The following is a 23120-nucleotide window of genomic DNA, read 5'->3' as shown; positions in this document are numbered from 1 at the left end:
GCAGGAAATGGAAAATTTACAAGTCAGAGAAACTCAGCATAGCAAAGAAGACAAGCAAGCCTCGAATCTTTCTTCAGAGGTGCTACAAAATGTTGGCTTGCAGAGTTCTTGTGAAGCTATGGACATTTTTCAGCCACCTAGAGTGAAAAAACTGTATCCCCAGTTGCCAGCTGAAATTGCTGAAGTGCCAGCTTTAGTGGCCCCGAAACCCTTGCTCCGTAATGAGCGACTCTACCCGGAGCTCCCATCTCAACCAGAAGTAGTACCATTTACTAAAGAACAGCTAAAAATCTTTGAACCTGGTTCATGGCTGGAAAATGTTGAGTCATATTTAGAAGAATTTGATAGCATGGCTCATCAAGACAGGCATGAATTTTATGAGTTGCTTTTGAACTATTCACGATGTAGGAAGCAGCTGCTTCTGGCTGAAGCTGAGCTGTTTGCTCTGACATCTGATTGCCAAAATGCTAAAAGTCGACTCTGGCACTTTAAGGAGGAACAGTTGTCTGTACAGGTATTTTGATTAGTGTTCTGTTAAGCTTTCTGGAGCTGGGGAACTGCTATTCCCTTGATGCCCTCTAGGTCTGGAGTCTGCTCCCTATTCCCACACTGAGCCTGTCGTAGCTGAGTAGTATACTGCAGGAATCATAAACTCAGGCACCTGCAAGGGCCATGCAGGTAACTGAAGAAATGACGCAGGCTGAGAGGGGTAGTGGTCACTGAGTAAACCCATGTCTGGTCCAGCAGGGACAGCTGCTCTTGAGTCCTAGCTGATTATTGCTGTGTGGTTGTGTTGATCCAGCATTGCCACATCTTACGATTTTCCGAATGTGAAGGATCTTGATTTGTTACTGTTGGCAAATAATTTACACACACACACACACACACACACACATACACACACGAGTAGAGGCCAAGCAAATCATGTGTCCAAGTCATATTCAGCCTGTGGACTTTTTAGTTTGTGACCTTGGGCATAATGACAAGAATATTCAGTGTGTAGAGAGTATCAAGGAGAGGATGATTCACAGAACAAGGTTAAGAGGAGATGAGGAAACAAGCAAGGCAGTTAGATGTGTCCCTATGGACAGCATGGTGACCATCAGGAAAGCCATTTCATAGTGGCTTGGAAGGAATGGCAGGGAAGAGAAGGCCACTCTAGACAAGCTTGTCATTGAAGGGAAACGAGGAGATACCAGGGAGAAACCCTTGATTTTCCCTCACCCCTAATCCTCTCGTTCACTGGGATACCTGTGTATCTCTTTGTAGATAGGAAGGAGTCTGTGGAGAGGGAAACATTTGGGGATATTGAAAAGGAGGTTAGAAACAACACAGCAGGCAGTGTTAGTATTGGAAAGGAAAGGAGTATCTTTCTCTTGAACAGAATCACAATGAATGATGAGATGAGTACAGAGATATTTTGAGGTCCCTTGCACTTGAGGGGGATATCACATGGACCTTAGTGGGTTTGTAAAGTAGAAGTAGATCATCAATCATGAGAGTCTTAGGGACAAGCTCTGTTATTTCTTGTACCTTTTCCCACCTACTCCTTAGGGTTTCTCTTCTCTGAACTTGTGATTCATTGGTGATTGGCAGTATACTCCTTGGCATGTGATTCTATACTTTATTGTTCTCTGTGTGGTATTACTGCCCCCCTCACCGTGATTTATAAGCATGTTGAAGATGGTACTGAAACCTATGCGTCATATACCTGCTGCCTGATTATTTAAAGTCTAAAGAGTAACTGGTTTCATATTTTACCCTTTTGTCTACTGCTAGGGTATCTGTGCAGATCAAGTGAAAGTTTCAGGCTATCACCGCTACCAAAGAGTAGAGATGAGTGAAAATGCGCTGGGGGAACTAAAGAAGCTATTTGATGCCAAATCTGAGCACCTCCACCAGACCCTGGCTCTGCACTCCTACACGTCTGTGCTCTCAAGGTTGCAAGTGGAGTCTTACATTTATACATTGCTTAATAGTTCAGCTGTTCTGAGATCGTTAGCAGTTCATCAGCAAGGCCGAGGTGTGTAAGTAATGAAAGCCTCACTTTTGTAGTCTGCAGTTGAGGGGTACAGTCTGGTTGAATTGATTGTACAGTAATTGATATTACGAAGTACCATTGTATGTGTGGTTTTACCTTGCCTCCCCAATATGGGATTGTGACTTGCCTTACTGACGTTTTTAGGGAGCAGTGTGAGGTCTGCCTTCCTCATGGCTGTCATCTCCTTCTCCAGGAAGCCAGCAAGCTCACTCTTTATCCTTAATGTCCCGTATTGTCCTAATTTATGTGCTTGGACCAAGCCAGGTCCAAGTAGAGTTTTTGGTTGTAAAACTGATAATCGAGTACTTTTCCATTCTGTCTCTTGCACTGTATTTTTGTTTGTCCAGCTTATTGGGTCGTTATCGTATTTAATTTTCATCAGAGAATCTAATGTTCTGAAATTTTCATCTTATTTTGGGTTTTAAGAAATTAGGCTTTACTATAGTGTGTGTAAAGTATTAATTATACTAATTGAATCATGTATTTCTTATATATAGTATAATATATTAGAATTGTTTAAAGTAAAAAATCCTCCCCCACCCCATCTTGTTCTCATAACTGATCAAAGAGCTGGGGCCTGGGCCACAGATCTGCTGCTTTTTCATATATATATATTTAATATATTTTATTGATTTTTTACAGAGAGGAAGGGAGAGAGATAGAGAGTTAGAAACATCAGTGATGAAAGAGAATCACTGTATGCTCTATCCATTGAGCCAAACCATCTAGGGCTGCTGCTTTTTAAATAAAAAAATAAATTTTAATAAGTTAATTTTCTCTTGCTTTGAAATAGTTCACAAAGTTAAGTAGTTTTTTGGTTTACATATTTAGTAGAAATTCAAATATTTTTGATGCAGCTTTTCTTTTTGGATTTGTATCTAAAGTAAATATTTTAGGACGGAGAGGCCCTTCCCACTGGATCTGAGGATGTATGGTTCCCCGTGTTTTGTTTTATACAGGTTTTGGATTTCTCTAACTTTTATTGTGTGTACTGAAACTGCATATGTATTATTCTGATTGCTCTAGTTTACTACCAATAAAAGACTTGTTAATCACAAAAAAAATAAAGTAAATATTTTAAAGAGTGCTTTTTTAAAGTGAAGATAATAAATATTCCCCCCCCAACACCATTTATATGGGATTCATTTAATTCTCTCTTTAATTTATAGCTTCTAAACAGGCAGAGAGCATTCCCTCTGATCTGTGTCAACTGAAGGAGTGCATTAGTGTCTTATTTATGTTCACCAGGAGAGTTAATGAAGATACTCAGTTCCGTGATGATATTCTTCTCTGGCTGCAAAAATTGGTAAAGCAATAGAAATAGATACAATAGTTTTTCCATTATTTCCCTGATAACTTAATTGTTTCTTCTTTCATTATAGTTTTTCTCCAACAGTTTCTTTAGCTAATTCATTTAATTTATTAGTGACATTGTCTTTGATCATGACACATGGAATTAAATTACATTTATCTACTGCATTGTTAAACACAAAGTGCTTTTCTCTCTGATAAACTTTATGTTAAATGATTTCTAGCTTCAACTTAGGAAGAAATAGAAATGTGTGAAGCCTGTTACATTTAAGACTAGATTCATATTTAGAATATAGGTACCTGAACTAAAAATTTTCTATATTTCTTTATTATTTTATGTTTAATCTTACACTTAGTCATACATTAAAATTTTTTAGGGGGGAAAAGAAAGATGTTCGAAAAACATAGGAAAGATGTTAGGTGTGTTATAGGGAAGGTGATTTGCTTATTGGTTATATTTCTTAATGGGGCTGCCTTGGGTGCTGTTTTGTTTTGGAGTTCATACTCAAGTTCTTAAATATGGATGAGGTTCCAAATATACTTACTTGTATTTGAGAAACTATTACAAACTGAGAATATATTAAAATACTTGACTTCTGTCTATTCACAGATGGCCAGGAATGTTAGTGATTTGTAATTTGCCAGATGTACAATTTTTGCAGAGAAATTACAGAAGATATTTTTATCGTAGTACTCATAGCTTCATAGGCCTCCGTGTACCTCTGTGGTGGAAACTTAACCAGTGAATAGTGTACCTTATGCCTGGTTACTCTTTTGAAAGATCACATATGTATAAACATCAGATAAGTGTTTCACTAAACTGCTAGATACATTCTTCTTCTTTTTTAAATTGTGAAACTATATGTTTTTTGTTGTTCAGGTATCAGTGTTACAAAGAGCTGGCTGTCTTGGAGATCAACTCTTCCTTCTAAACCATATTCTTCGATGCCCAGCTGGTGTTAGCAAATGGGCTGTTCCTTTCATTCAGGTTTGATGAATATCCGTCGGGTTTTGAGCAGCATGGGAGGGAGATTTTGTTAAACATTATTCCTAAAGAAATTGCTTTTAAAAAAGGCTGGTTAAAAAAATATTGATATTTCAGATAAAATTCTTAAAATACATCCAGAATATATTTATGGGAGTTTTTTATGCTGTAAGTTCTTAGGCCATCCTAAGAGCGTAATTGATGAAATGAAGTAGAACTGCGAAAGTTCCGTTGTAGTCTGGCTTGGTAGGCTCAGTAGTATTTAATTCTGTAAAATTTCTATGTGGAAAGGCTCTCTTGGACTTTTTTTCTGTAATACTCAACACAGCTCCCTAAATTAATCCACTTCACACCACAGTTGGTACAGGTGAAGCAGAAACTACCAGCATCTCAAAGTTTATTGATACTGGCACATGTCCAGGTCTGTGTGATCAACTCTCATATAATTAACTTAGGCGTGGATTCTATGGTTTATGGACTTTCCTCTCTGCTGATTGCCTTTGGGTTGTTTTGTTTCTAGTAGCAATCACTCAGACGAGTAGAAGCCAGGTGTATGCCAAGTTCAACCTCTCTCTTTTTTTTTTAATGTATTTCTTTATTGATCTCAGAGAGGAAGAGAGAAGGAGAGATAGAAACATCAATGATGAGAGAGAATCATTGATTGGCTGCCTCCTGCACACCCCCTACTGGGGATCCAGCCCGCAACCCAGGCATGTGCCCTTGGCCAGAATCGAACCTGGGACCCTTCAGTCCGCAGGCTGACATTCTATCCACTGAGCCAAGCCAGCTAGGGCAAAGTTCAACCTCTTGACATTACCTTTCCTTTAGGATTTCTAGTGGCAAGAAGTTTGAATTTTTTAAAAAATAACTTTTATTTATTGATTTTAGAGAGGAAGAGGGAGAGAGAAAGAGAGAAAGAGAGAGAGAGAAAGAAATATTGATCTGTTGTTTCACTTATTTATGCATTCATTGGTTGTTTCTTGTATATGCCCTGACCAGGGATTGAACCTGCATTGGGATGACACTCTAATCAACTGAGCTATCCAGCCAGGGCGAAGTTTGAATTGTTTTAGGTAGAAGGAGGATTTTTTAATTTTCGATTAAAATATCAGTATTGTCCTTTGACCTATATTGATATTGTTCAGGGAATTGATATAAACTGTTCAGCTACCTCTGCTCTTTAAGTACATCTGAATCAGTCCTGCCAGGTAACCCATGAGCTGTGTTCTCACTCTTATGGGTTAGGTACCAGTTCCATCTTTGCTTTCTTAAAAGCTCCCTTTCTCAGAATTCCTGTGAACTAAGATTATGGATATTTGCATTGTTGGTTTTCTACAGTATGCTTTTTCCTTTTTTGATTTCAGATCAAAGTTTTGAGTAACCCCTCAGGGGTCTTTCATTTTATGCAGTCCCTTGCCCTGCTAATGTCTCCTGTCAAGTAAGTGGAAGATCTTTTTGAAATGGAAATTGAAATGCTCTTTCTGTCAAAGTATTGACTTCCTAAATTGTCCTTATCCAAAGAACTATCAAGGGCTGGGTCAGCATCCCAGAATTTAACATTGCAGATTTTCTTTGGGTTTGATGCCCTTCGTCCCAGAGTGACCCCATTAACCCTTTTTGGGTCTCCCTTTTAGTGGGTTTGCCTCTCCTGTCATATACGTCATTGTGAAAGATACTGTGGGGAGAGACAAAAAGATGATCTGTTTCTTAGAAGAACAGCTTTAGTGAAAGAGGAAATAAACCCCACAGAGGTTTAAGTGCTGAATTGTGAAGCCATGATTGGCATAATGAGAATAAAGAGAGTAGAGTGGAGTTGTCAGAGCCGGTCAGAGTGGAGGAGCTGGGTTTGAAGAATGGAATGGATTTCAGTAGGAGAGAAGGAGTAGAGGGCACTGTAGTGAGAACAGTGAGCAGTGGCCCAAAGTGCAGGTGAGGATAGCTGTGCCAGGGACAGGTGGGAGGACAGCATGGCTGGGATGGTAACAGAGATGAATAGGGTGAGTTGGATTATAAAAGGCCTTGACATTAAGACCGAAGGATCTAGATTTGATATGGTCTGGCCTTTGTGGCAATCGAGGGTTCTTTGAACAAGGATAAAAGTTATGTTTAAGGAATTTTAGCCTCAACTGGAGCCAGAAGGTATGCAACTGAATTACATTATGGACGCCTGGCTCTCCTGGTTCTGGACCCAACCCAGCGTCAAAAGGACAGACACATCCTTAACTGGGGAGAAGGCAGAGTCTGTGTCTCTGTGACCTTGAGCAGTGTTACCACCACTGGTTCTCAGTCTTGGAAAGCTTGTGTGCTTCCAGGCCCGAGCTGGGGTAATGGTAGTGGGAAAGAGAAAGAGGAGAACCTAAAGTCATCTCTCTACAGGATGAGGTAGTTGATAAAAGAAAATCTGGGAAAGGAGTGCTTCAGAAATAACTCCATAGACTTCTGAGTTCTAGTGACAGAGAGGATATTGGCAGCCCTAATAGGCAGCAGAGACAGAAGGGAGGGCTCTTTTGTAAGGAGGAAAATTTGAGGTCTTTGAGGCATATATTCAATTGGATACACAAGTGACAGATACCAGTGGACATTCGGAGCGTCAGGACTGGAACTTCTCGAGTTGAAAGGCAGCTCTAGAGCTACAGAGCTGGAGATCATAGAAGAAACTTCCTGGTTAAGGGAAGGGATGTATGAATGTTCAGGGCCAGTCCAGAAAGGAAGGAACAGAGGACTGAAAACCGGGTTGTGGTCTCAGAGAAGAAACTTCTCTGGCTGTACCTACTCACTAATCCAGCCAACACCGTGTGAAAATCTGGCTGGCAGGAACTCTTCCTGATTCCTCTTTCACTTCCTAGATACAAGGTACATGTGATTTGTCTTAAAAATGTTTTTGCATTTAGATGTATTTGTGTGTGTGTGCGCGTGCATGTGTGTGCCTTAAACAAGCTTCTGCATTACCTGCGGATTATCCTTTTTTATTCAATAAAGCATGATTTTTTAAAGTCATCTCTCTGGCAACACTCTGTAAGTCTGGTTAGAGTTAAGGTACCGCAGCAGTCCATGTGTATTGAGGTCCTACTGTGTGCCGGACTGGTACATTTTAACCGCTTTTATGTAATTACTCTCATCTTTAGTGGTCTCTGCACTGAAATTAGTGAGATTTTGGTCTCCTTGAGTTTTAGTCAGTTCTTATTTCTTTTTTACTAATTTAAACCATTTGAAGGTTTGGGTCAATATCTGACGCTTCTTCAGGGTCAGTAGGTGATCCAGAATGCACACATGTGGGCTGTCTGCCTTTGTGATTGGAGTGATGTCACTTGTCCTTCAGAAATCGAGCAGAGTTCCTGTGTCACATGAAGCCCAGTGAGGGGAAGCCATCCACCTCGGGACCTGCGTCTGGATCGTGGACACTAGTAGATGAAGGAGGAGAAGAGGTAACTCGTCATGTCTGCATTATTTTGATTAACCATTTTTGAGCTCTTTTTATGTGCCAAGTATTGTTCTAAGCACTTTCCACATATTATCTCACTTAATGCACCCAACAACCTCATGAGGCAAGTACTGTTGTGGTCCCATTTACAGATGAGTAAACTGAAGTGCAGAGGGGTGAAAGAATTTGTTCCAAGTCATACAGTTATTAAGTGGCAGGGCCTCTAGGGCCTGTGCTCTGATCTAGTGTGCTATGCTGACACTTCTAGAATACATCCCTGTTGAGCTGAGAGAATAGAACCTGGAAATATTTACAGATTATGTAAACTTTATGTTAGGATTGTATTTTTTGTAGAAACAGTTTTCTGGGCTTGAGATTTCACCCACAGATTATGTGAGGCTGTGTCATAAAGAACTGGAGCTTACCAGGGTTCTGCCTTGCCTCTTACAAACTTACTCAGTTCTTCTCTTTTGAAAGGAGAAGATGGTTTTCTATTTTTGATGAGACTTTAATGATCAGAATCCATTTTCTCAAGATAACCCTCATTGATTTTTCTTTCTACCATACACATGGTTAGTGGATCTGTAAAGAATTTTTTTTTCAATCAGTTATTACTGAATGGACATGACCCAGATACACGTAAATTGTGTTCACAATTTCAGGGGATTTACAGCCCATCCATAGAACTGATGCCATAAATCTCTGTCCCGGAAAAGAATTTGATGAAGGCTCATGAGAACACCACACACGTACCATTGAGACCTGTGATAATTTAGCTTCTGTAACTTTAGACCATAGTATGATCTGATCAACTTAGTGGACATATTTTTTGCATCTTTTCCTTTAGGATGAAGACCCGGAGACTGGTTGGATTCTCCTTAATGAAGATGACTTGGTTATCCTTTTCTCACAGTTTCCATTTCATGAACTCTTTCAACATCTTCTTGGGTTTAAGGCAAAAGGTAGACTAATTCTTTGGTCATATGTAAAATGTGGTAGTGCCAAGTTCAAACACAGGAACTCAGCATCAAGTCTTACCCTCGTGCAGGTTCCTGATTCAGGTTCCCCTGTGCCCCGCCACGCTCTACAGAGGTGATTGCATCATACCTTGATGAGGCTTCCTTCCTTTCTCTTGTGCTTGTAATTTCCTACCAAGTGTTTAACTGCAGAAAGGGTGACTAGCGCGCACATTACCCAGCTTAAATAAATTGTTTTAAGTTTATACCTTGTTTCAAGTTTCCCATTTCACATTGACACAGGAGCCAGAGAAATGGGAATTGTTAATTCTTCTCCTATTGGCTTTGTTTCCTTATTGAGGGATCTATATCTGTATCTTTCAGTGTTTCTTCATAGTAATTATAATTTTTTTTTCTTTTCTTTGATTTTAACTTCCAGGTGATTATTTACCTGAAACAACAAGACCTCAAGAGATGATGAAAATTTTTGCTTTTGCCAACTCACTAGTGGAACTTCTGGCTGTGGGGTTAGAAACCTTTAATAGAGCACGCTATAGGCAGTTTGTGAAGCGGATTGGTTATATGATCAGGTAATACTGCTGTTGCTACATCTTCTCTGTTTGCTTTGGTCAGACACAGATACTGCATAATTTGGATTATGGACATTATTGTGTATACTTCAGGTCTTATTTATCATAAAAATAAGAATTGGGTTTTTTTCAGCATCTACTAGATGGAAATTTATAAAGGCTTCCAGTCAGAATATGTGGTTAATTGTCTCAAATTTAACTGTTGCTTGATAATTGCTCTTGGAGTCAAGATCCTCAAAGCAACTGCTGGGTTGAACTTAGCCAGAGAAACTGAACTTGGTCAAGGAAAATGTAGGCTCTTTCCCCTTCCCTTTCCCTCTATTTTCTTCTCTCTCCTAGCTTCTGCCTGGGGATTGTCACTTAGCTGTGGGAAATCAGCAGTTGCTCTTTTGTGTCATTTTTGTTTTCTTTTTTATTTATTCTTATCCTCATTCCTGTTAAATATCATTTGAAGAACATTCTAAAGACTTCAGCAGTGGCTACTCTTGATCTGGGAAAGCATATGATTTATTTGAGTGAAAATTTGGTTTATGTTTTTATTATCAAGCAAGAAGAAATTTTTGAGAATAAGTACTACTATTCATAGATTTAATTTTATATATTTTCTGCATCATCAATTTTTCTATCTGGGTCATTTCCTACAGCATATAAATATGCTTTTCTTCCAACCTTCCCCTTCCCCCAAAACCCCTTCAAAAAACGTCAAAACTTTCCCTCCCCTCATTTGTTTCTAAAACAACATTGATTTTAATTAATTTTAGATGTGTTATGTATTCCTCAATCCATCAGCTTTATACAGCCAGCTAAATGATTATAAGATGTCCTGCAAAGGCCAGGGGTCACTTTTAAGGTCTAGAGAAAACCTTCAGTAGAAGGTTTAGAAATGAGATGGTGGGAGGAGGGAGAGTTGTTGACTTAGAGAGTAATTTCTTAGAAGCTAAAAACTTATTTATTATCAGAAGTCCTATTATACCTTTTCTGATTCTGTTCTGATAAATCAGGTAAAATTCGCCCTTGGGCTCACACACATTCTGTAGGATTGAATGATTACCATGTGCCCGGACTATGCCTTCTCATTTTATTCTTGTAATGACTCTATAGGAAAGACATTGTTATTATTGTTTAAAGATCAGTATTCTGTCTTTATATTATTTCTATGACACCTGGTGTCATTCCTGACTTTTCTCTTTTACACCCACATCCCATCTAATAGCCAATTCTATCATCTCTACCTTCAAAACATCATTTACTTTTTAATCAAATTTAAGATGCCACCAATTCTGAAGATGTATTTTGCGTTCCACTAAGAAAGAAAAAATGCTGCCAAATTATGGCATTTTTATGGCCACCAGTTTTAGTGTACATTCCAGTAGCAGAGATTAAAGTATAAAAGGTGTGCATCGTTTTGAATCAACAAAACAGACCATTTCCAGAATCCAGCATCTCACCACCTTCACGGCTACCACCCGAGTTCATTCTTAGTTTTTTCTCCCTGATTATCACAGTGGCCTCTTGTCTTCCTGCTTTTGCCCTTCCTCCCCCGTCACCTGCCCCCAGCTTATTCTCACAGCAGCCGGTGTCCTCTTTAAATGGTGAGTCAGCTCATGTCACTCCTCTGCTCAAGTCTTTACTGCTCCCAATCTCTCATTAAGAGTAAAAGCCAGTCTTCACAGTGGCCCATGGGACCCTTCATGCTCTGGTTTCTTGTCACTTTTCTGATTTCCTCGCCAGCCAGTCCCCCTCTCACTCACTTTGCTTTATTTTATTTTTTTGTTAAACCTCATCATGGAAATTCTTCCATGACTTTTCAGAGAGTGTCAGGGAGGAAGCGGGGAAGAGAGAGAGAGAGAGAAAGAAAGAAACATCGATGTGAGAGGGACTGGTTGCTCCCCACACACTCCCTGATGGGGCAGGGAGAGAACCTGCAACCCAGGTACATGCCCTTGACTGGAGTCGAACCCGGACACGTTGGTGCTCCAGCTGATATTCTAATCACTGAACTCCATAGGCCAGGGCTCACTCACTTTGCTTTAGCACACTGGCTGCCTTTCTGTTTCTCCAACATACGGAACACACCTTACGGCCTTCACACTGGTTGTTTCTTCTCCCTGGACACGCTTCCCTTAGATATCTCTGTAACTTCTTCCTGTCTTCACGCTCACGCCCCTCCTTCTTTAGTGAGGCCTTTCCTGCTTCCAGCCTATTCCCCTTCCACCAACTTCAGAGAAACTTGATTCTCCTCTCCTACTTATTTTTCTCAATGTCACTTACAGCCATGTGACAGACTATATATTTTACTTTATTTTGTTTATTGTCCGTTTTCCCTCACTAAATATAAGCTCCATGAGTGTAGGGGTTCCCTCCCCGCATTGAGTTCCCTTCAGAACATAGAAGATAGTAGGTGTTCAGTAATGCTTCAGATAGAATTAAAGCTGTCGACAGTGAGGACATTAATGAAGAGTGCTGTCTTGTCCTTCCTCATGCTCAGGATGACTCTTGGTTATGTGAGTGACCATTGGGCACAGTATGTGAGCCACAACCAGGGCATGGGGTTGGCCCTGGAGCCCTACTCCATGGAGAAACTACAGGTTGAATTTGATGAGCTGTTTTTGAGAGCTGTCCTCCATGTGCTGAAAGCCAAAAGGTAAGGAGTATGACGATAAGTGTTAAGAAAGATTGACGTGAAAGTATTGACTGAAGTAGATTCCTTGTAATGTCTTAGTGTGTTTCCTCTAGTCCTTATCTTGAGCAAATTCATGGGCTTTAGTTTTCTTATCTATAGTGTTCACTGAAAGGATCTCTCTTTCAGGTTTCTCTTAGTCTTAAAATAACTGGATTCTGAGATCTAGTTTTGACGCCCCTGAACTTGTGGGGTAGCTTTGAGCAGGGGATGACCTTTACTTCACAGCGAGGCAGAGTAGGTGCTCAGTGCATGGTCCAGATGATTTTCTGACTTCTTGTTCAAGTTGTGAGAAGTCACTGGAGGGTTTCTAACTCCCGGCTCACCCACTCCCCGTGAACCTGCACACTTGCTCAGGCACATGCATCTACACCTTTGCAGCCTGTTGGTCACTCAGCTCTTAAAACTCTCTTTGGTTCAAAATCCATTTCTGCCCCTTATGACTATCCTCTCTGTGCCCCAGTAGCCTCATGTGTGAATTGGGGATAATATCAATAGCAGTGCTTGCCTTGGTTTTAGTGAGGATGGAATGGGGTGATATAAGCATGAAGCAGTGATTACAACAGTGCCTGGCACAGACCGAGTCCTTTGTGCGGATTTCCTGTGACTGTGATCTGTCCTCAAGGTGTTGATGACCGAGACATGTTAGAAAATTAACTGTAGTATGATTTAAGAATTTTTTCCCTGTCAGAGCTGAAGGTTTGTCTACTTTCTCAGTGTGGTGAGGCTGACTGATAATATAAAATGCTTCCTGCTCTTTTTGAAACACGCAGACTTGGCATTTGGCTGTTTATGTCGGAAATGCCTTTTGGAACACTGTCGGTCCAGATGCTCTGGAAACTCTTCTACCTCATGCACCAGGCGGAGAGCGGGACCCTGGAGACTCTCTGCACCGCCCTCCCACCCGCGGAGTGCAAGAAGCAGCTCCAAGGTATAGGCCCCGGAACAGGCACCCTCTTTCCCCACCTGTGCGCCTGTCCGCTGCATTGCTTTCTTCTCTTCACTCTTAGAAGGTCTAAGGCAGGGGTCCTCAAACTACGGCCCATGGGCCACATGCGGCCTGCTGGTGTTTTTGGCGCCACTGCCTGTTGCTTAGCAGCCAACTAGTTTTTTTTAAAAACTATAGTCCGGCCCTCCAACGGTCTGAGGGACAGTGAACTTGCCCCCTGTTTAAAAAGTTTGAGGACCCCTGGTAAGGGAATGTTTTACTTTGCGTATTTGGGTGATAATTTTGAAATTCGAGTTTTTGTGGATTTTGACTTACTAAAATGTAGTTTCAGATTTCATTATTCTAGAATTCTCTGGATAGTAATTTCTGTGGTAAACCCAATTTGGGGATGGGAAATGAAAATGGGGTTGGTAAATGCCCCATGGAGTTACTATTATTTTTTAAGATTATTATTGTTATTTTATTGATTTCAGAGAAGAAGGGAGAGGGAGAGAGAGAGAGAGAAATATCAATGATGAGAGAGAATCATTGATTGGCTGCCTCCTGCATACCTCCTACTGGGTATTGCCACCTATTGGGAATCGAGCCTGCAACCCTGGGCATGTGCCCTTGATAGGAATTGAACCTGGGACCCTTCAGTCCGCAGGCTGATGCCCTATCCACTGAGTCAAACCAGCTAGGGCCCCATGGAGTTATTTTGAAGATACAGGAAATTTGATGTACTGCCTTCGATATCTCAAATGTGTGAGCATATGAAAAGCACTGTTGGCTTGTTGCCTTCTTACTGCGGAAAGGTCTGTCAGGAGAATGTGTTTTCTAAGCAGATTATTTTTCTTCACTCTATACAACTTGTCTTTGTAGCACTTAGTTTTCTGTCATGCATTGCAAAGCTATTGACTAATACTGCCCCCTATTGGCAAAATGTAATGTTGATTACATGGCATCCTCTGAGAAATGGGCAAAACTTATACGGGGATAGCAAAATTAGGTTTATAGTAGTGAGTACGTGAAAGGTTTTATTATTTATTAATTATTGTATTATTTTCCATATGAACAGCTGTAAGCCTACTTTTACCCCACCCTGTATACTGTGTGTCACATTCATCAGTATTTCAGTCATTGTTATAATCTGTTTCTTGCCCCAAATTTTCATTTATAATCAAATCTCTTTAGTTTGGAATGCCACGCTTGTGCTGAGTAGTTTGCCAGTCTTAGCGGTTTTTGTTAGCAGGGTTGCCATTCATTTGCCTGGCAATTTTCAAGTAGCTTCAAGTTTGCCTTTGAAGATGTCTCACCTAGTGACAGTACTAGTGCTTTGCAGTTGACAAAGCGCTTTACCAGTGACATGTCATTTAATTTTAAATAAACTTTGGAAGCAGATGCGGAAACTGAGGCTTGAAGATGTTAAATGTCAACTCTGAGGCTACATTATCGTTAGAGTAGGAAATTTATCTGGCCCAGCCTTCTTCTTGGTGCCTGTAGAAATCCATTCTGGAACAAAGAAAGAGAGTTTTTGTGGTCTAGTTTTAGCAGGAAAGAAGTGAAAGTTTAACCACATGTATACCTCCTGTATACACAGGAGAGACCCAGGCACATTGAGTAACTTCACGAAAGAACTTTTGTATCTTTACATATTTCTGAATGTCTTTTAAATTTGATATCTTCTTTCTCTCTGGAAGAGTAATTAAAGTGATATATATTTATTCTTTCCCCATTTTAATTTTTTTGATTTGAACTTACAGATCCAGAACATTTTGTGAACTTTGAGAAGTGTCTTTCTTCCATGAATAGCTCAGATGAGATTTGCCTTCTGACTACATTTGCTCAGATGGCTCAGGCCCGGAGAACAGATGTGGATGAAGACTTCGTAAAAATTATTGTTCTGGAGATATATGAGGTTAGAATATTAAGTTTTAGAAGTCAGCTAAAAAATTTCTTTTGGATTATCCCCTCATTGATTCTTTTGGAATTGCTTTAAAAAATGAAAGTGACTGTTGTGTACTGTCCGCTCTCATGGGAGCTGGTAATCAAAGGAACATTATCCTGTATAGTAAAAGTCTAATACGCTGTGTTCGGTCGTTCGGTCATCTGTTCAACCAATCAAAATGTAATATGCTAATGATATGCTAAGGCCACTCAACCGCTCGCTATGATGCAGGGGACAGGCTAATCTATCCTATATAATAAAAGCCTAATATGCTTAGTGTCCGGTAGTCCGATCATCTGTTCAACCAATCAAAGCGTAATATGCTAATGATATGCTAAGGCCGCTCAACTGCTCGCTATGATGTGCACTGACCACCAGGGGGCAGACAGTCAACCAGTCAACCAGTCACTGTGACATGCACTGACCACCTGGGGGCAGATGCTCCAACTGGTAGGTTAGCTTGCTGCTGGGGTCCAGCCGATAAGGAGGGCCAAACACTCCCTGGAGCCCTCCCCCGGTTCCTTCCCAGCTGGTCAACTTCCTGTGTCCCTCCCGGCCCCGATTGTGCACTGGTGGAGTCCCTCGGCCTCGCCTGCGCCCTCTCACAATCTGGGACCCCCTTGGGAGATGTTGGAGGGCCGGTTTCGGCCCAATCCCGCAGGCCAGGCCAAGGGACCTCACTGGTGCATGAATTCGTGCACTGGGCCTCTAGTTTTACTATAAGGAGAGTGTTGAAAATATGAATCATTCCCATTCCATTTCCCCCTATTATTTTTTGACATTTGATGCATGAGTTTTGATAAGGAATAGACAATCTGATACAGCCTGATACTCATAGTTCTTTTCTTAAAAAAAATTTTTTTTTTTATTGACTTCAGAGAGGAAGAGAGAAGGGGTGGGGAGAGAGAGAGAAACATCAGTGATGAGAGAGATTCATTGATTGGCTGCCTCCTATATGCCGCACACCAGGAATTGAGCCTGCAACCTGGGTATGTGCACTGACTAGGAATTGAACTGTGAACTCCTGATTCATAGGTTGACGCTCAACCACTGGGCCACGCTAGCCAGGCGATACTCATAGTTTCTTTTCTTTCTTTTTTTAAAAAAATATATTTCATTGATTTTTTTTTTTTACAGAGAGGAAGGGAGGGGAAAAGAAAGTTAGAAACATTGATGAGAGAGAAACATCGATCAGCTGCCTCCTGCACACCCCCTACTGGGGATGTGCCCACAACCAAGGTACATGCCCTTGACCGGAATTGAACCTGGGACCCTTCAGTCTTCAGGCCGACGCTCTATCCACTGAGCCAAACCGGTTAGGGCTCATAGTTTCTATACTGTCTGTTCTCTCCACCCTCCCTCTCCGTCCCTGCCAATAATATGGAAATCTGGCTTTTAAGTCAGTTTAAAGGAGATGATGAAAAGAATACTGAACCTGGAGTTAGAAGGCCTGGATTTCTTTTCAATTTGCTATTAATTGCCCATCTCATATCAGAAAAGATACCTTACCATTCTTGGCCTCAGTTTCCTCATCTATAAAATGACTGGCTGGGCCCTGGCCAATGTGGCTCAGTTGGTTGGGTATCGTCCTGTGCACTGAAATGTTACTGGTTCGAGGCACATGTCTGGGTTGTGGGCTCGATCTCCGGTGGGGGGCATGCAGGAGGCAGGCTATTGATGTTATTAGGCTCTCACATTAATGTTTCTCCCTCTTCTATCCTCTCTCTTTCTAAAAATCAATAAAAAATATTTTAAAAATAAAATAAAGATGAGATTTTCGTTTTCTTCACTTTTTTACTGAGCCATCCCTGACAATGGAGGAGAGTGAACTTCGGACCCTCGAATGTCTAAGGACATAGCCCTAAGTGGTTATTAAAACTTTCATTGAAGTTTTGTGTATATTAAAATAAAAGTATATTTAATTTAGGCTGTCATTTATCTGTTTATCTTCATAAAAAGTATTTGCTCCAGCCCTAGTCAGTTTTGCTTAGTGGTGAGAGCGTTGGCCCTTGGACTGAAAGGTCGCAGGTTCGATTCTGTGGATTGAGGGCATGTACCTTCGTTGCAGGCTAGATCCCCAGCCCCTGTAGGGATGTATGCGCAGGCAACTGATCGATGTGTCTTTCACATCGAAGTTTCTCTGTCCCTCCCTCTCCCTTCCACTCTCTCTAAAAATCAATAGAAAAAATATTCTCAGGTGAGGATTAACAACAACAACAACAAAAGTATTTCCTCCAAACTATTCAAGTAAACTCCAGTAAAGTTATGTTTCAAGAAGAGTCTCTGAGGTTATTGTCCTTAACCTAGTACTCCAGTTTGAGAATGGCCAAAAGGATGAATTCTTTTCCAGGATCAAATAAGCTATTAAGCTGTACTTATGCTTGTATGTTGTAACCATGCATGAGGCTAAGGCCTGGATGCATCTGCAATTCCAAACTATCTCCATGTTGTGAAAAACTTGGGGTAGAGGTATGTTTTCACATGCATTAAAATTGCTTTAGCAGTGGATCGCAGCATTCTCCAAATCCTAAAGTAACATTTATGCTCTTGAATGTTTCAAGTGTTTTACCAGTACTCACAGTAAAAATTACATTCTGATGCTGTGTGTGCACATATGTAAATTCTTACAAGAAATTAAACCAATCTTAATTTTAAGTGGATGCACTCTCACATTTTTCTATTCTATTTTACTTTACTGTTATTTTTCTGTTCAATTCCATTGTATTTAAAAGGTAAATGCTGGCACCACTGGATTGTGGCCTGTAGTTTGGAAGACATTGTTCAAGAGGAATTGGTAAACATTGATGTTTTAGGAGCCTTTGTAGTTGGGGATCTTATTTTGTAGGAGAGAATATGTATTTCCATGAAATGCATTCTGAATTTTATCATTTTAGTGATTTCCTCAAGTTTAGAAAAGTTTTACACGGAAGGGACTATTTTATTGCTACTTTAGGGTTTACTTTCGGAATCCAGCACATGAAATCATTGTAACCTGTTACCTTTCCCCTCTATTCTCTCCCCTTTCACCTCCCAGCTTCAGGGAACACACTTTGTTCTCTGAAGGTCTGACATGTTTTTGAACCTTGTATGAGTTGAGGCTATTTTTTCACTTTATTTGAAAACATCTCTAAGTAAATTATGGAAATGTGTTTTGACAGATAATTGGTATTAAAAGTGCCATCTCCACTCTCTCCCACTTTTAGGTATCATATGTTACCCTGTCCACCAGAGAGACGTTTTCAAAGGTTGGTCGAGAGCTTTTAGGGGCCATCACAGCTGTTCACCCCGAGATAATTTCTATCCTTTTGGATAGAGTTCAAGACACCATTGACCAGGTTGGAATGGTAAGAGTGCTGCTTTTGTTTATTTGTTTGTTTCTTTTAAATCCTGGAGTAATGGAGCAATGGGCAAGATAGTAAGGCTGTTGGGAATGAGTGAGTCATGGGCACAGCAGGATGAAGAGAACATTTAGTGTCCTGGGCTCTGTGCCATTCACATGCCTGCTTGGGATCAGCTGCTGCTTATAGAAAGCTGTGATTGTTTTTCTTTAATCTCCTCAAAGTGACCTTTCTACCTCCCTCAGTAACAGGTTTTTACTTTAAATAATTAGTTATAAAGCCTATAGTTTATTAACAGTTTTTATTTCATAATTTTGTTTGGCTTTCATAATTTTATATTTTACCCTTGGAAGAAACAACTCTGATTCAGAAACAAGGCACTATTTAAATCAGTCAAAATTAAAAGCAGTAGTTTGAGTTGAGCAAGACACATATAGTTTATTTCTGTATTTTTCACAATCACTTTTGTAATGTTTATATAGTTTTTTGTTTGCTAATCCTCGCCAGAAGATATTTTTCCATTGATTTTTAGGGAGAGTGTAAGAGAGAGGGAAAGATAGAAAGAAACATTGATGTGAGAAAAACACATTGATTGGTTGCTTCCTGCATGAGCCCTGACCAGGGCCTGGGCCAGGGAGGAGCCTGCCACTAAGGTACGTGTCTTTGACCAGAATCGAATCCGGGACCCTTCGGCCCGCAGGCCAACAGTCTATCCACTGAGCAAAATCGGCCAGGGCTTTATATAGTTTTTAATAACAGCTTTATTGAGATATAATTCATATACCATACATTCTATCTAGAATGTAGAAGTCAATGTATTTTAGTATTTTCACTGAAATGTACAAACATCACCACTGCCAATTTTAGGACATTTTATCATCTCAGAAAGCAACCACATGCTCGTTAGCTATCATCGCTCTATCCTATTGGTTCTAAGTGTTGATTTTAATTATTATCATTTTCTTCTTAATAAGGTGTCTTTATACTTGTTTAAAGAACTGCCTTTGTATCTTTGGCGACCTTCTGCATCTGAGATAGCTGTGATTCGGGATTGGTTATTGAATTATGACCTGACAATGGTGAAGAACAAGTTGGCCTGTGTCATTCTAGAAGGACTGAATTGGGGATTTGGTGAGCAGGTATGTGTTGAAACCATTCATAGAGCAGCGATTTCCAACCTTTTCCATCTCATGGCACACATAAGCTAATTACTAAAATTCTGCAGCCCACCAAAAAACACACTTTTTGGTGATCTGACAAAAAATAGGTATAATTTTTTTTCAATCACACCAGCTGGCTATTTGTTGGCTGTTGTCATTATTTTATTTGACAGTCTAAGGAAAAAGAGGTCAGTGCCCCTGACTAAATAGGTATTGCATGTCTTAAGATTTCTTGCGGCACACTGGTTGAAAATTGCTTCTGTAAACTGCAGGTTCTACACACATCCATTTCAGAGAAACATTTTCTTAAAACATTAACCTTTCCGAGTATCATTTGCAAGATCTGCAGATTCTTTTAGCTGTGTCAGAGTTTAGGATCTTCTCTTTCATTCCGTTTTTGCAGAGTGAACATCCTCTGAATGAAGATAAATTGTTCTACATTGAAAGTTCTTTCCTTTTTTTAAAGACAATTTGTATCTGTTGTTTTATCTTTGGCTGTTTACTGCCGTTCCTCCTAATTGCCTCTCCTGCCTCTAGTCCTTCCTCTTCCTGCATTTTGTCTTGCGTGTCATTGTCACATTTGTCTTCCGACCGCTCTGGGCTGATTGGGAGCCTGAGCCAGCTTGGGTTCTATTCCTACTCTGCCACCTCCTGGCTCTGTGACTCGGGGCAAGCTCTTATACTTTCTGGGCCTCAGTTGCTCATCTCTAAGCATCAATATTAATAAGCTTACTTCATAGGGTTTTTGTAAGGATTCAGTAGCTTAGGACATGGTAAAACACGACAGTTCCTGGCACACGCCAAGTACTCAGTGGTGGTAGTTTTTATTAATGGTTTGTTATTCTTAAGGCCTTGTTACCTATCAGATGCCTCCAAGATGCCAGGTCAAGTGAATTAAAAACATTTTTTTTTTTATTTTTTAGTCTTCACCCGAGGATATTTTTTCCATTGATTTTTTAGAGAGAGTGGAAGAGTCAGGAAGAGACAGGGAGAAATATTCATGTGTTTGTTTGCTCTGATCGGGTGTATGTGCCTTGTATGTAGTAGACACAATATGTTGAACTAATAAATTGGTTAAAATGTAAAATTAGTCATTTGTCCAATGTGTACTGCAGGTACCGGAAATCAGCTGCCAGGAAACTTTGGAAAAGTAAAGGAACCCAGGTACATGCCCTTGACTGGAATTGAGCCTGGGACCCTTTGGTCTGCAGACCTACGCTCTACCCACTGAGCCAAACGGCTAGGGCTCACGTGATTTTTGACTGTTAAACCCTTCCTGTCTCTTTACCCTAGATCTTAGTAGTGGACTCCTTGATCAAAATATTTAAACATTTTTAAGGGAAAATGGGAGAGAACTTAGCCCTCTCCAGTTGCCTGCCAGCTTTTGTTCCGAGTAAGTCATTTAGTCCTCACGGTCATGGTCAGTGGTTTGCCTGACCATGACTCCTGTTGTCCAGATGAGAACACTGAGGCCAGGGAGCTCTTCCCCTAGGGCAGTGGTCAGCAAACTGCGGCTCGCGAGCCACATGCGGCTCTTTGGCCCCTTGAGTGTGGCTCTTCCACAAAATACCAACTTCTGTGCATGGGCCACGAAGTTTACGACTTCTGCGCATGGGCCACGAAGTTTCAATCGCACTGTACATGTGTGCCCGCACGTGGTATTTTGTGGAAGAGCCACACTCAAGGGGCCAAAGAGCCGCATGTGGCTCGCAAGCCGCAGTTTGCCGACCACTGCCCTAGGGTGACCCTGACCACGTGGGACTGCCCATGGTTCATGTGGGTCTTCTCTCTCTCAGGTGCTGATGGGTGGGCGCTGCATGGGGCTGTTCTCCACCTTCACATTGTCTGACTTGTGACTGGCCCCCACCCCGCCAGGTCCCCCTTTTCTCAGAGAGCTGCATGAAGATTCCTCTGTCAGTCTCCTTGCTCCTTTTTAGAGTTAGGAAGGTCAGCTTCTATGATAGGGTTAAAGAATGTGTTTCTCCAGGCGGAAGAGGAAGACTGGATGGAAAAATTTTTTTAAAGGCCTTTTAATAGCTTTTCTTTAAAAAATATTTTTATTGATTTTAGAGAGAGGAAGGGAGAGGGGGAGAGAGAGAAAAAAACATAGATGTGAGAGAAAAACATCGATCAGTTGCCTCCTGCATAAGCCCCAACTGGGGTTTGACCCTGCAACCTGGGCATGTGCCCTGACTGGGAATCGAACCAGCAACCTTTTGGTGCATAGGACAACACTCAGCCAACTGAGCTACACAAGCCAGGGTTGGATGAAAATTTGATAGACAACTTTAAACTCCTGAATATTACACCTGTGTTGTTGAGTATTTTTTATATTATCAATGCTTATAGAACAAGAAAAGGGAATATATACTTAATTTATTAAATATCTCCCTGGTTTGTGGCAATGCCCTTAAACTTATAACTTTGTAGAGATTATAGGGAAGGGGAGGAGGATTATATTCAAAGATACTTGTTATGCCTGGAGTCTGGGATGACCCAGGTCTAAACCTATTTAGGTACAGTGTACTATTTCTTTAAAATGAGATTTAACCCCCCCCCCCATCATTTTATAACTTAATCATTAAGGAACATGGTTTTTAGAAAATTTAGCTTCTGCATCGAAGATTCTTTTTCACTGTTCAACCTAGTTTTTTGGTTTAAAGGTATATTAAAAAATATCAAGGTTGCATATTTGTGCTTAATATTCTCTTTAATAGGGTACCCTTCATCTGGATCAAGCAGTCCATGCTGAAGTGGCTTTAATGATTCTTGAAGCGTACCAGAAATACCTCGCACAGAAGCCATATGCTGGGCTTCTTTCTGAAAGTATGAAGCAGGTATTGCCTTCCCTTATGTATTGAAAACATACATCTCTATTATAAATAGCCTGGGTGGATAAAGTTACTGTATTTACCCTAAGGTTGGGTAAAAATTTTCCTTTAAGAAGTAGCCCACATATGACAATTTTAATATCGTGGAATTTGAGTTGAGCTACAGAGGTGTGCTGGAGCTGGCCTGTACTGGCTCAGGAGAACTGATTGAGACATTTTCAGCAACTCTGCAAGCCAGGTTAACCTATTAGTAGCTTGAAATTGACCATGGTGGGAGTGTTTTTAAACAACCTAAATTGGCAGATGTATAAATGTGTTTCCTCAGCTCCAACTGGTTCTTAAACTTATTTACCAACACACCATTTTTTTTGCATAATAACTTTTATATTATTACTGTTTTGCTTGGCCTGACTCAGATCAAGTTCACAAAATGACTAGCAGGTAAGCAGAAGTGGTCACTGAGAAATTGCTTTAATTTAGTGTCACAAACACAAATACCAGTAAGTGATATGTTCTCTCTTTCAACAGCATTATTGATCACAAAGGAGATGGATGGGTTAGCTTACTGATTTGATGTGCACATGACTAATCTGGTTTAAAATAAATCATTGTTTTAGGTTTCATATTTGGCCAGTATTGTTCGATATGGAGAGACACCTGAGACCTCATTTAACCAATGGGCCTGGAACTTGATCTTGAGGTTAAAACTGCACAAAAATGATTACGGAATGCAGCAGAATTGTCCACCTGTTCCTTTCTCCAGCACTGTGCCTGACATGACAGAGTCTCCCACGTTCCATCCCCTCTTGAAGGCTGTTAAAGCGGGTGTTCCCATTGGCTGTTATCTGGCCTTAGCTATGACGACGGTGGGCCACAGGTACAGTGTTGGGGCTGAAATCTTACAGTCAGTGATACTAGAATCTCCTCTTTC

At 40.7% G+C, this 23120-nt stretch overlaps 1 protein-coding gene across 1 annotated transcript in view; it reads left to right on the top strand.

Annotated features, from left to right (window-relative positions):
• Positions 1-23093, top strand: part of EPG5 (ectopic P-granules autophagy protein 5 homolog (C. elegans)) — a gene marked incomplete at its 3' end in the record, with an annotated part of 29810 nt that extends 6717 nt beyond the window's left edge. The window contains 15 exon segments of the mRNA XM_015561472.1: positions 1-514; positions 1780-2023; positions 3211-3347; positions 4233-4340; positions 5702-5775; positions 7657-7762; positions 8606-8720; positions 9154-9304; positions 11793-11948; positions 12758-12915; positions 14676-14830; positions 18064-18204; positions 19173-19337; positions 22076-22195; positions 22807-23093. The exon segment at positions 1-514 is cut by the window's left edge and continues 11 nt beyond it. Coding sequence (XP_015416958.1) covers positions 1-514; positions 1780-2023; positions 3211-3347; positions 4233-4340; positions 5702-5775; positions 7657-7762; positions 8606-8720; positions 9154-9304; positions 11793-11948; positions 12758-12915; positions 14676-14830; positions 18064-18204; positions 19173-19337; positions 22076-22195; positions 22807-23093 — 2631 coding nt within the window.
• Between the last annotated feature and the right edge of the window lie 27 nt (positions 23094-23120).

Source organism: Myotis davidii, unplaced genomic scaffold (genome assembly GCF_000327345.1).
Source record: "Myotis davidii unplaced genomic scaffold, ASM32734v1 scaffold815, whole genome shotgun sequence".
NCBI classification, from domain to species: domain Eukaryota; kingdom Metazoa; phylum Chordata; class Mammalia; order Chiroptera; family Vespertilionidae; genus Myotis; species Myotis davidii.
The sequence above is the reverse complement of the archived record's forward strand: the minus strand, read 5'-3'. Positions and strand labels throughout refer to the sequence as shown.